Source organism: Euprymna scolopes, chromosome 19 (genome assembly GCF_053919585.1).
Source record: "Euprymna scolopes isolate OS-2025 chromosome 19, ASM5391958v1, whole genome shotgun sequence".
In the NCBI taxonomy this organism is placed as follows: Eukaryota; Metazoa; Mollusca; class Cephalopoda; order Sepiida; family Sepiolidae; genus Euprymna; species Euprymna scolopes.
In genome coordinates, this window is record NC_136500.1 from 145,052,118 (window position 1) to 145,067,094 (window position 14,977).

Below are 14,977 nucleotides of genomic sequence, written 5' to 3' on the forward strand. Positions count from 1 at the left end.
CATAAATTAATTTTTTTTTAAAAACAGTTTAAAAATTTGTCAAAAACACTTTATTTTGATTTACCTACTCATTTGTAACATGTTTGTTAAAAAAATCGTATTTAACTAAAGTTTCTAGCCCATTAAAAATGGGTAAAAGTTATAGCCAGTTGACTTCGAATGAGTGCTTCATGCGAAACTTCTAGAATAAATGTGATACTGTGGTAACTAATCAATATTAATCTCTAATTATTCCTGCATCAAACGGATGCCATAATACTTAGTTCGCTGAACCTTATCATAACAAAGATCCATACAAAATTTCAACCAGATAGATCCAGTAGTTTCTGAGTAGAAATGGATCAGGCAGACAGATAAACAGAGAGACAGACTAAGAAAAATATGATATAGATTATATATTTAATAATAATAATAATAATAATAATAATAATAATCTGAATATATATAATAATATGAACTGTATGTTGTAATATTGTAATACATAACAAATGTTGTAAAGAAGTTTTAAGCCAATTTATTTTCTTGTAAATAGTGACTTTTAATGGTAATCGCTCCAGATAAACACACTTCAAAGTCAAAAAATAACCATCAGTGTTAAATGAATAGATTCCAACCAAAAAACAGCAGTTCTTCCCCCTTTGTCAGAAACATCGCTCATGCAATGTAAGGACTAAAGGACACAATAAGGGAAGTGAGACTGTCTAAAGTAAAGCCAAAATCTACTTTTTACTCTGCTTAAACTTATTAAGTAAAATAATCTGTGGGGGCCATTTTAAATATTGACAGAAACTAAGTACATAACTAGAGTTGAAGCGATTAAGGGTGAAAATATGGAAGCCAAATATTTAGTATTTACTTGTTTCTGCATTTTGTTTTTAGATTCTGTTGAAATTCAAAATGGCTACTGCAAATCACTATTTCACTAAATAAATCGGCTTAAAACATATTTTAAATATCAAGTATTTCTTTTTTTTAATCAAATGGGCAATAAAATGAGCAGGTAAAGGAAAATAATCGTTCTTCCTTTTTTAGTAGATTACACCAGTCAATAATTGTGCTTTCATTTAAGATATGTGAAAAAAACATGTAGAAAAATACATGTAGGAAAAAAACATGTAGGAAAATACATGTAGGAAAAAAACATGTAGGAAAACTCTGTGAAGAAGGTGACTGGCATGTTGGGCCAAGGTGAACCGAGAAAAAGAAAAGTGACGTAAATTCTGAGGTGCTTCTCTACGGCAGTGGCTGAGATAGAAGCCTTACCTGTAGTGGGACAGAAAGTATCGAAGACTTCCTTCTTCAAATTCTCAAGGCCGTCGAAATCTTCAACTGTAAATGTATTTTTGTCGGCCGGCTCAGAAGCTAACGCCATCAGCTCAGTTGTCTCATCCAAGCCAATTCCAATGGAATAGATATGGATATCTTCGGAACGGGCTTTCCGGGCCTCTTCCATTGTTTTGTAGGCATTGATATTTGATACCCCATCAGTGACAATGAAAGCAATGTTCTTTGCGTATGGGCGATCTCCATTCTCACGTGTGAACATGTTGCGTCGCATTGCTTCAATGCCACCAGCGGTATTGGTACTTCCGTACCTGTACTTGATGCGGTCGATTGCAGCAAGTACGTCTCCTTTTTCTTTGTAATCATTCAGGTGGAACTGAATGTTAATATCCGTGCTATAGAGCAAGATGCCAACCTGCACAAATTCAGGACCAATTTCGGCTCCAGACAGGAAGTTCTTGATGAAATTTAACACCTTCTGAAAATTATTTTCCCCTACGCTGGTCGATGAATCAATCACAAAGACTATGTCTGATGGCGCAGCGCTGCATTCACCTATCGCAAAGCGCGGGAAAAGATAAAACAACATGATCAACAAACCTGAAGGTATAGCATCATCAGCATTAGTAAAGATTCTGTTTATAAGACTGAATATAGGATTAGAATTGAAACAGACGAATATTTGATGATATTTCTTAGATGAGATACTGTTATTTCCATTATTTACATTGTTTTGTTCATGAGATGCTGGCATTTTCTTATCTTGACTGTTGTACTCCTTGATATTTTTCAGGTGCCTCTTTTCATAATCCAGAAATTTATATAACCCCCTTTATTCTCTATTCCATTGTCACAACTGAATCCCTAAGAGATTCCCACGAATACTAAAAACAAATGGCTCTAATAATTGCTTACCCTTTTCTTTCTTTGTTTGGATTCGCTTTCTTCCTCACTTCCTAATGCAAGCAAGTTTTTGCAGGAATGTTTTAACTTAAAATATTTTCAACTAAAGAAAGTCGTTCCAACCCCCAAAAAGTAACATGCCTATATGAAAATAGTAAGCCAATGCAAACTTATAAACTTCTATAAAAACGGATCAATAAAATCAGTTTTCATGAAAATTCTCAAGCTGGCCGTACCTTGAACAGGACCCTAGAACACTCAACATCCTTCTCCGTGCCTTTGGCTGGAGGAAGCGGAAAAATTTGATGACTCACATACCCACTTTCTTCACCTAGTCAAGCACACATTCTTACACTGGTCCAATCTTCTCCAAAATCCATTCGTTTGTATGTTTGTCAACCCAACTTACACAAAGAAGTCTACAGTAGTACCACAGTTCAAAAGTTGCAATTTTCCTCTTGCCGACTTTCTTCAAGACCCAACATTTTGCTCCGTATGTTTCTAATGAGAATACTAAAGCTTGCAGGAGTCGTTTCTTTGTGCGTTGTGTAATGGATCTGTCTTTCCAGATATTGGTTAGTAGAATTATTGCTGTCTTTGCCATTGCAATATGTCATCTTGCTACTTTGGTGCAATCTACTTTGTTTGTGAAAACTGCACCCAGGTAGATGAAACCATATACTACTTAGATACACATACACACTACTAACATTTTTATTTGTGGCTACGAACTGAATTTTCTTTAGCAAACACGTGTTTGCAGTATGAACATTTATTAACATGAAATAATTTATTACAGACTATTATCCTCATCTTTCTTAGTTGTTTTAGCCAAGTAAACCTCTGGCCGGCTTTGGGTAGGATTGAAACTGCTATTTTCAGACAATTCTCACCTGGAACCGTAGAGATTCAACATCTCTATCAACTGCACCACGGGCCCCGAAGGCGATGAAGGCTGATTTTTTAGGTCTTATAAATTCATGTTTATTTATTATCTGATCTTCCATGGCCGGGTCCGTACTGAATAGTATATATATTATTTAATTGGCCAAAACGTGGTGAGACGACAACAACTATGGATGGCAGTAATTGCTGACAATGAAGTTAGGAGATTCGGAGTTCCTATCCCATCACGGTTACCATCTGATGAAGACCAGAGGAATAGTTGTCCGAAACATCATGAAACAAAAACTAAGAAAGATGAGGATAATAGTCCCCAGTAAATAAATTAATAAATAATACTCATCTCGATAATGAATTCCAATTGAATAATATATGAAATAACTTTCTTATCTTTTGTATAAAATAGTTTATGAAAAATTTTGTTTTCTTCAATTCTTCATTTATAAACAGTCAACCACTGGCTTGTCAAAGTTATGCTTTGAGGGTTAGAAGACAAAAGACGCAGAGGAAAGTCAAAGAGGGAAATGTTTTTGATCAGGCATCTATCAAGTTGGGCGTCCATCAACCAACTTGTCCTGGATCGGAAGAAATGGCAAAAAATAAGTCACATGGGTTCACAATCCACACCAAGCAAAAGATGCGACTCATGATGATCATTTATAAAAGCTCTGTTTATCTTTTTGGTAGCCTTTACTAAATGTGGACCCCAAAATTTGCTATATACCACACCATGACTTGTATATATTTCATATCGGTTGAGTTAGTTTTTTTTTCTGCTTAAATTTCTTCACCAGGGATTGAACCCACAATTTCTATGTAGAATTCACTCTAGAATATCACCTAACTAATGTCTATATCCATTTAGCCACGTGTACATTAAGATATCAAGCATGGTAATTTTTATTCATAAATCTAAAGTCGAATATACTCTTACCTGCTTTACAGTAAGATCTATATTTGCATTGCAATGAGAGTAATCTACCCCGAGTGGATTAAATGACGTTTTACATTTGAACTTTTACTGATTATGACAGAGGGCACCTGAAATAGGCCGGAAAATACAGTGGCCCAAATTTGTGAAAATATAAACAATCAAGATAAAGAAAACAGTTAAAAACAAGTAAATAATGAAGTTATATATATATATATATATATATATATATATATATATATATATATATATATATATATATATATATATAAGTATTACAATTAAATTTACCAAAATAATCCAAGATGGTAAAACTAAAGTATATTATAAATATTGAAGAATTAATATTTATTAAGTAATCTCAACCAGATGTGTGCTTCCTTTTTAAAATTAAATGTGTTTTAACTCTTTTTCAAAGTGTTTTTTAACATTTTTTATTAACTACTTGTTCTTATAATCCCGTTCAGTTGCATTCTAACGATAACTCACATTCTTACCATAACTCGAACGGCTAGAATTTGAACATTACTCTTTCTACGAACTGTACTAACATGTATGGCTTTAAGTGTAAGGTGAACGGACATCTCTAGTTAGACTGTCCTTGTAAGCATTCATAGAAATTTAAAAGACATTCAAATTAATATGAATATAGTCAGCGCAGTTATAACAATTGATGACAATAAAACCATGTCGGAAAAAAAAATGTCCTATGTACAAAATAAAATCATTAATATCTAAAAAAAGAAAATAAAACAAGCAACAAAAAGACCTTCAATCAAACTTATCGTCCATTTTAATAAATTAAAGATAATAAATGACTTATAAATAAAAAATGAACTTTCAAGGGAGAGAAATAATTCCATTAATAATTACATAAAAAAAAACTCTAACTTTTTAATTTCATGAGAAAATAATGGTAAATTATAAAAGACGCCGCGCAATGCAGTACATTATTTTGATTGCATCCTCTTGTTTATATGCCTAATACAATTGAGCAGTATGCAGTAGGGGTCTAAAAGATTTAGGTATGAATCAGACTTACCGGTGGGGGGCTCAGTTGGGGGCTCAGTTGGAGGTTCAGTTGGAGGAACTGCAGAAAAGATAGGTTCAGAAATGTGACCAGCATTGTGCAGAGATTGTAATAAAAAACGAAATTTGATAATTTTTTTAAAAATAGTTTCTGATTTAATAAGGGATTAAAAAGAGTTTCTATTTTTTGAATTGATGAAATGATTGCAAATTATCAACAACATAAAACACTATGTATATTTCAGGTCATTACTTTCCAGAGGTAAAGTGTATATATATGTATATGTGTGTGTGTACACGTGCGCACACGCACACACATATATAGATGCGTGTGATAGTAAAAAAAATGGCAAATTGAAGTGAAGTATTGAAATATATGTCTATATATATGTATGTATGTATTTATATACATACATATATATATACACATACATATATATACGTACATATATATATATATACATATACATATATATACGTACATATATATACATACACATACATATATATATACGTACATATATATACATACACATACATATATATATACGTACATATATATATACGTACATATATATACATATATATATATACACACACAAGTATATATATATATATACTGATACATATGTATATATATATACATATACACATATATACACACACACATATATATATACTGATACATATGTATATATATACATATACATACACACACACATATATATATATATATACTGATACATATGTATATATATACATATACACATATATACACACACACACATATATATACTGATACATATGTATATATATACATATACACATATATACACACACACACATATATATACTGATACATATGTATATATATATACATATACACATATATACACACACACACATATATATACTGATACATATGTATATATATACATATACACATATATACACACACACATATATATACTGATACATATGTATATATATACATATACACATATATACACACACACACATATATATACTGATACATATGTATATATACACATATACACATATATACACACACATATATATACTGATACATATGTATATATATACATATAAACATATATACACACACACACATATATATATATATATAAGAAATACTGAAATGATGAAGGAGAAAAGAAAGTTTATTAAATGAGTTTTGTTGGTATGAATTAAAAAAATGGTAAAAGAAGGCCAAATAATCCAACGCTTTTCCCACTGTTTTCACCCAGTTTTTTAAGAAAATTAGTAAAAAAAAATGGTACCTGTACCATTATTTTACTAATTTCCGTCACTCTTGAAAAAGCCCACAAAACGGTTGAGAAAACGCTGAATAATTTAGTCTTCGTTTTTCACTTTTAATTCACACGCACACACATACATTCGGTTGGTGCAAGAATAATGTCGTTTTTAGACGTTCAACTTATATATAAAAAACAACCTTTTTTTTTTGCGCTAACCTGACAGACACACATACACATTCGGTTGGGGCAAAAATAATGTCGCTTTTTTTACGTTAAAAACAACTTTATTTTTGCACTAACACACACACACACACACACACACACACACACACACACACACACACATTCGGTTGGGGCAAAAATAATGTCGTTTTATTGACGGTAAAAACAACTTTATTTTTGCACTAACCTAACACACACACACATTCGGTTGGGGCAAAAATAATGTCGTTTTGACGTTATATATAAATACTCTATTTTTTTTTTTTTTTTTTTGCCAGTCTATTGTTGTGTGTAATGCCATTAAATAAATGATTTATTAAGCCCGCAGGAGTCTTAATAAAGAAAGAACAACATAGAAGAAAACAAAAAAATGATGATCATATGTGCATATCCGTGATCATAGAACAGATGAGAATGTGATCTGGTTAGTCAGTGAAGAAAACAATGAAGTGTGTGAATAAAATGGGAAATGCTTTCAATTTCATAATCTAAAAATCTGATTGCCTCTTGCTGAGAAACTTTGGATTGCTTTCGCACTCGACAAACAGATTTGACAAAGAAATTGAAGCAAAAAGAAATGTAATTAAATGGTAAACTATGTAAATACAAATAAACAACTACACGAGAAATATGTGAGTATGTTGCTGCTTATTTGCTTCCCCACGGGAGTAAAATGTGACACAAGGTCCTTTTTAATGTGGGTGAACATAAGCTGCCCAAAAAGGGGCACTCTGGCAGTAGGCAAAAATAAAAAAAATTGCCTTAGTATAAGAGTGTTTCCCTTCCATTTACCAAGGACAAAATTAACTTAAGTGTTGCATCAGAACAGATATTACACTGTGATCTTTATATTTAATTTAGTTCGTTTAAAGAAAAAATTACAATTAAAAAAATTCCAATATAAAATTAAAACATTTAAAAAAAGTAAAATCTCCAAAAGACAAAACAGATTTAGGCACAAGGCCCTATAAGATCGGGGGAGAGGAGTGTTGGAGGGTCTTTGTAACTAAAGTAAAAATGGAGTCTTTGGCGACTTTACTCTTGACTGGCAACATTTACCACAATACCTCATTCACTCTGTGGAATCTAAAGCTAACTAATGAAAACCCCAGCGTTTTTGCAAAAAGGATATATACACAATTTCTGTATGTGTGTGTGTGTGTGCGCGCATTTTTTATTTTTTATTTTTTTTTTATTGATCTTAGCCGAAAGGCCAGATAAAATGAATAAAAAAATTAGAAGTTTTACAACTTGTATAAGATGGTATGTTAGGAGTATAGCTCGCTCCTGCTGAGTTTTGTACTGATAGACTGTAAACAATAAAACCATCTGGGTTGAGATGTCAAGATTGGCCGTAAATAAACAATCGTGGTGAGTTTTTACTATTAGTCACAATTGAAATCCGTACTTCAAGTTAAAATGCTTTGATGTATTTAGGTGTCATGCTGAAATAAGTAAAAAATAACCCAAAATTAGAAAGAAATGATCGAGTAGATGCTTATGTAGAACTTTTTATTTAAAACTAGCGTGGGTGCCCGGAAAAAAAGTTTGTTAGGCAGGTAGTCTCGAACCTGAAGCCTTGACACAAAGGTGGAAAACAAAAAGGGGGAAAAAACACTGACATTTTAACGCTCGGCCAAGAAGGGAAGGGATTAAAAAGCGTTCTAATTTAGCGATCAAAAAGTTAACGTGCAAAAAGTGACAGTGAATGAGTTAACACAGGAGAAATGAAATCACGAGCTTAACTTTGGCTGGAAGCCAGCTCTTTCCACCATGGTGGGGGAAATACGCTCTGGCAGTGTCTTAATGAATAGCAATTGTCTGATATGATGAGGTATTCCCCACAGTGATCAAAACTGACGGCCTTCAACACCTGCTGGCTACGGAGGCCAGCAAAGCGATTTTGGTTTTGGATCAGTTTCACTTTTATATGAAAAAGCCAAAGAAACACGCAGAGAGTAAGAAATATCGCAAAAATAGTGTGTAAAAGTCGCTCAAATAAAATATAGACGCAACCTTGTTTTGTAAATCGGAGATATTATAATCTAGGGAGCATATAAAATGTTTTAAGAATTAATGACCCCAACAAAACCTTTGCCAGACATACAAAAAATGTGCACACACTAACACACATGTTGCCTTTATATATATATATAGATAGATAGATAGATAGATAGATAAATAAATATCAATCTTAGCTTATTTACTCAATCCGCCATGACATAACAGTGAAAGCACCAGAAGTTTTTGTAAAGCAGGAGAGATATTCATTCTTTCATTTATACAAGTAAAATGAACAATGTATTTCGATAAAACATCAGTTGACGATAAAAATAATTTTTACTCGTAATATTTTATTTTTTATTTTTGGTTATTTTACTTATTACAGCTTCACAAATACGTACATGAAAGTATAATTAAAAAAAAAAAGCACCTCGGATTTCTTCGGGACATCTCGACTCAGCTACTTTTACTGTGTTTGTCTGCAAACATAAAAACTCTGCAGATATCAGTTTTCAGGCTGTTGTAGGCTTGAGCCATCATACATAGACAGTAAAACGCAAAAAGAATTTAATACTAAACCGGTAAATGGTAAATAAGTAAAAGTGTTATTACGTGTAGAAAAGAAAAAAAAATGTCGAGAACAGAGGAATGAGTAAAATACAATCTATGAAAATATTCTTTACATGTGCACGAACCAAATGCATACATATCCAAGACAATAGCTGAATTCTTAGTAAATAACCTCCAGTATGTAGTGGAATGGAACCAAAAATGGATGATTATATTTAATGCTACTAAGACAAAACTCCTTTCCTTTAACAATTATAAGAAACCTTTCTTATCACCGATTCTCATATCTGTTAGCACCCATCCCGAAAGTCTCATATTTAAACTCTGTAACTAAATATTCACAGGTAACATGAATTGAAATAAATGTCAATGTCCTAGATCTCTACATAGCCACCGTTTGCCCATGCACAGCGTATTGTTTCCACATCTAGATTGGTACACCAACTACTAATGCCTCCCTCTTGTTCAGGGTGCAAAAAAAAAGAGTTTCTAACCTGATAGGTTCCATACTGTCTACTGAGCTTTAGTCTCTGTCACATCTCTAGGCTTGTTCTACAAGTATTTTCACAAAATATGTTCTGATGAACTTACTGAACCATCTCAACGTAAATACTCCCCTTAACTAATCCGACTAGCAAAATCACACCCCTTCACTGTAGAGATCCTCAATCTATAAACTTTCTACTTTAATAGCTTCTTTTCGCATACTGTTTGCCTCTGGAATTTCTCTCTTGCACATTATTTCCCCAACTGTAGCAACATGTAGAAACTTAAATGTAATGTGAACAGACATCTTGGTATACAATTTCCTCTTAAGATGACTCTATAAATCTGGTTCCTAATAACAGTAGTCCTTTAGGTTCAGTAACAATACGCTTTGTTTTAAAAAATGTATTGATTGGTAGATCAAATGATAATGCTATTATGTGAGCAATCTAAAAAACTAAGAGCATAGTGAATAAGTGAATTATGAATGATCATTGAATTTGTGAATGAATAGTGACTATACTGAATGAATGGTTAGCTGATTCGTGAATGAATAGTAAGTAAGTAGAATAGTAAATAAGCGAAATGAATGATTTTCTCAATGAGTGACTATTGAATGCATTAATACAAAATCATTGAAGAAGTCAAAGTGTGAATATGTGAAGAAATTAAGAAATGAATGAATATTAAATACCATAGAAGTGAAATACGTCAATGATTGGATAAGCAAAAAAGTCATACAGTGAGTGAATAAAAAGAAGGAAAAAAGAAGTGAATGATTGTTAAATGAATGAAAGAGTGAATGAATGAGTGAAGAATTGTTAAGAAACATTTGCGATTCAGAAAAGATCATCTACTTTTCTTTTCCCTCTCTTTTTATTTCTCTTCCAAATGTAAGGAATTAAAAACGAGGAAAGAAGAAAGAAAGCCACAGCAGATGAATAGGTAAAATACAATCTCTGAATCATATATGATCGATAAAAAATAGTATTCATTGGTGGTTCCAGTTAAAAATGATATCGTGTGATCAGTCTACAAAACTAACAGCATTGGCAGGTGGACATTGTTGCAGACAATTTGCAGGTGAAGTTGCAAGAATATTCAGTGCTTGATTGAGTATAAATTATGTAGTTCTTGTGGAACTCTTACCTGGACAGAACTGTTCAAAGACTTTGTACATAAGCACATCCAATTCATCAAAGCTTTGAACAATAAACGTATTTTCTTCAGAAGGAGATGTAGAAAGCCGTTCAAGCTCAGATGTGTCAGCTAATCCTATGCCAATAGCATAGACATGTATTCCGGCATTTTGAGCCAAGCGGGCTTGAGGCACAGTCTCATAGTGCTCAATGTTTGAAACGCCATCAGTAATAATGATTCCAATGTTTTCAATTTCAGGTCTGTCTCCTTTTTCAGCAGTAAACATCCGCGTCCTCATCACACGGAAAGCATGGGCAATGTTAGTGCTGCCATATCTGTATTGTATCTTGTCCAGGGCTGCAAAAACGTCTTCCTTGGTTTTATAGTCATTCAGATCAAACTGGACATAGACATTTGTACTGTAGATGGCGACGCCAACACGGACAGCACCACGGTCAATGTCTGCTTCGGTCAGGAAATGCTTAATGAAGTTGATAATTTTTTTGAAATTAGCTTCGCTCACACTAGTCGATGTGTCCACCAGGAAGACAATATCAGCCATAGCAGCATGGCATTCCGCTGGCAAACAAATGATGCAGAGAAACATATACAAATACATATAGATAAATATGTATGAAAAGAGAGAATAGAAATAATGCTTCTAACAAATAATATTGGATGATAATACAGAAATTAAAGACAATCCAAATCTTTATCTTCACTTTTTTTTTCACTTACATCATGCATATGATTATTCATAACCACAAATATAATATCCATCTCAACATAAATGGAAAGAAGATTTTGATTAAAGTTGTTTTATATATTTCACAGCTATATTAATATGCAAAAAATTTAAATGTAATATGAATAAACATCTTAGGATATAATTTCCTCTTAAGATGCTCTCTATAATTCTGGTCCCTAATTACAGCATCCCTTTTGATCTCGGTAGCAATATGCCTTGTTTGGGGGAAAACAAAAAGTAAAAGTGAAAAAAAATGTACTGGTTATAATGTTATCCTGTGAGCAGGTTTAAAAAGATCGTCTATTTGTGTTTTGTCGTTTTATATAATTCTATTATTGGGACAAGCAGAAAAGAAAGTCGATGAACACTGTACGATCAGAAGTGATTTATTTAAAATTCAAAATCGATTTCAGCGTCATAGCAGGCATTGCCAAACCTGCAGCAAATTGATTGCCTGAGTCAAACCATGTCAGATTTAACAGTTGTGGTTCAGAAATTTGTAGAGGAGATTATTATGTAAAGTTCAGATAGGTAGGAACACGTATACGCTTTGTTTTCCTTATGAAGTAACAAAGAAATAATCCATAGTTTAGGAAATAGATCCATTTTGTTTTTCCATAAAGGCTCAGCAAATTATCTGAGAAAAAAGTATCCAGAACACATCGTTGATAAGGGGATTGATTTGTATTTATATATTGTAAATGTCAAATGTATTTATACATTGTAAATATAAAACGTATTTACATATTCTAAATGTACAATGTATTTATGAATTGCAAATTTCAAATGTGTTTATATATTGAAAATGTCAAATGTATTTATACATAGTAAATATCAAAATGTATTTATATATTGAAAATGTCAAATGTATTTATACATAGTAAATATCAAAATGTATTTATATATTGTAAATATCAAATGTATTTATACATAGTAAATATCAAATGTATTTATACATAGTAAATATCAAATGTATTTATACATAGTAAATATCAAATGTATTTATATATTGTAAATATCAAAATGTATTTATATATTGTACATGTCAAAATGTATTTATATATTGAAAATATCAAATGTATTTATATATCGAAAATATCAAATGTATTTATATATCGAAAATATCAAATGTATTTATATATCGAAAATATCAAATGTATTTATATATTGAAAATATCAAATGTATTTATATATTGTAAATATCAAAATGTATTTATATATTGCAAATATCAAAATGTATTTATATATTGTAAATATCAAATGTATTTATATATTGAAAATGTCAAATGTATTTATATATTGAAAATATCAAAATGTATTTATATATTGAAAATATCAAAATGTATTTATGTATTGAAAATTTCAAAATGTATTTATATATTGAAAATATCAAATGTATTTATATATTGAAAATATCAAAATGTATTCATATATTGTAAATATCAAAATGTATTTATATATTGTAAATATCAAAATGTATTTATATATTGTAAATATCAAAATGTATTTATATATTGTAAATATCAAATGCATTTATATATTGTAAATATCAAATGTATTTATATATTGTAAATATGAAAATGTGTTTATATATTGTAAATATCAAATGTATTTATATATTGTTAATATCAAATGTATTTATACATAGTAAATATCAAATGTATTTATACATAGTAAATATCAAATGTATTTATATATTGTAAATATCAAATGTATTTATATATTGTAAATATCAAAATGTCTTTATATATTGTAAATATCAAATGTATTTATATATTGTAAATATCAAATGTATTTATATATTGTAAATATCAAATGTATTTATATATTGTAAATATCAAATGTATTTCTTTCTTTCTTTCTGATAGGTTCATAAGAGTAGTAGTTGAGGGGCAAAAATCAGAAGCTCACAGTATTAATGCCGGTGTCCCTCAGGGATCCATCCTGGGCCCAACTCTTTTCCTGATCTACATTAATGATCTTCCAAATCATATCCTTACATCATTTGTAGACATTTATGCTGACGACACTACCATTTATGGTACCACATCTAAGACAGTAAACGAGCAAGTTCTCTCCAATTCTCTCTCCTCTGATCTTGAGCACGTAGTACAATGGGGAAAGGAGTGGCTGGTTACTTTTAATGCATCTAAAACCAAGCTTCTCTCTTTACATCATCAACATTCTAATCCACATTTGTCATCAATTGAAATGAATGGCTCTCGTCTTCAGGAGGCCTCAAGTTTTGACAAGCTTCTGGGCTTGACCATTACTCCTGATCTTAAATGGAACACGTATATCAAATCTGTTGCCAAGGCCGCTGGAAAAATGGTGGGATCTTTCTATCGATCCAGTAGATATCTCACTGCTGATGCTATTCTCTATCTATATAAGAGCCAGGTACGTCCAAGGATGGAATACTGTTGCCACATCTGGGCAGGAGCTGCTAGAAAGGACTTGGCCTGCCTTGATAGAGTTCAAAATAGACTTCGTAGCCTCGTAGGAGATGTCCTTTTCTCCTCCTTGCAACCTCTATCTCACAGAAGAGATGTTGCGAGTTTGTCTCTGATGTATCGTTATTTTCATGGAAAGTGTTCAACTGAGCTTCAATCTATGGTCCCCCCTCGCCAAACTTTCACAAGAAACACTCGTCTAGCTGTAAACACTATCAATAATTTCCCCCACTCTTTATCTGTCCCTAAACCTAAACGTAGATTCCATGAACAAAGCTTCTTTCTTAGAACTGCACGCCTGTGGAATTGTCTTCCGTTTTCCTGCTTTCCGGCTGACTACAATATGGTTTTGTTCAAGTCTAAAGTAAATAAGTTCTTGATGAGCCGTTCCATATAAGTTATTAAATTTACCAAATTTTCATTACTAATGATTACTATATTGACCAACTTCTACTGTACACTCTTTAACCCTTATCCTTGAGTGGCCTCTGGGCCTTGATAATGTGGTGATGCCTTTGTAAAAAAAAAAAAAAAAAAAAAAAAAATTTATATATTGTAAATATGAAAATGTGTTTATATATTGTAAATATGAAAATGTGTTTATATATTGTAAATGTCAAATAAATTGGATTAGTGTAAATTTCAAATGTATTTAAAGATTTTAAATGCCAAATGTATTTTTATAAAATGTCAAATAAATTAAATTGTAAATTTCACATCTATTTATGCATTGTACATGTCAAATGTATTTATATATTGTAAATATCAAAATGTATTTATATATTGTAAATATCAAAATGTATTTATATATTGTAAATATCAAATGTATTTATATATTGTAAATATCAAAATGTATTTATATATTGTAAATATCAAAATGTATTTATATATTGTAAATATCAAATGTATTTATATATTGTAAATATCAAATGTATTTATATATTGTAAATATCAAAATGTATTTATATATTGTAAATATCAAAATGTATTTATATATTGTAAATATCAAATGTATTTATATATT

The 14,977-nt window shown here is 31.1% G+C and overlaps 1 protein-coding gene across 1 annotated transcript in view; it reads right to left on the bottom strand.

Annotated features, from left to right (window-relative positions):
• The window catches only part of LOC145240384 (uncharacterized), a 569,837-nt gene that overhangs the window by 161,040 nt on the left and 393,820 nt on the right, over positions 1-14,977 (bottom strand). Inside the window, exons 84-86 of the mRNA XM_080103965.1 lie at positions 10,762-11,331; positions 5,064-5,111; positions 1,264-1,839 (exon numbers count right to left, since the gene is read on the bottom strand). Coding sequence (XP_079960091.1) covers positions 1,264-1,839; positions 5,064-5,111; positions 10,762-11,331 — 1,194 coding nt within the window. The remainder of the gene's footprint in view (positions 1-1,263; positions 1,840-5,063; positions 5,112-10,761; positions 11,332-14,977) is intronic.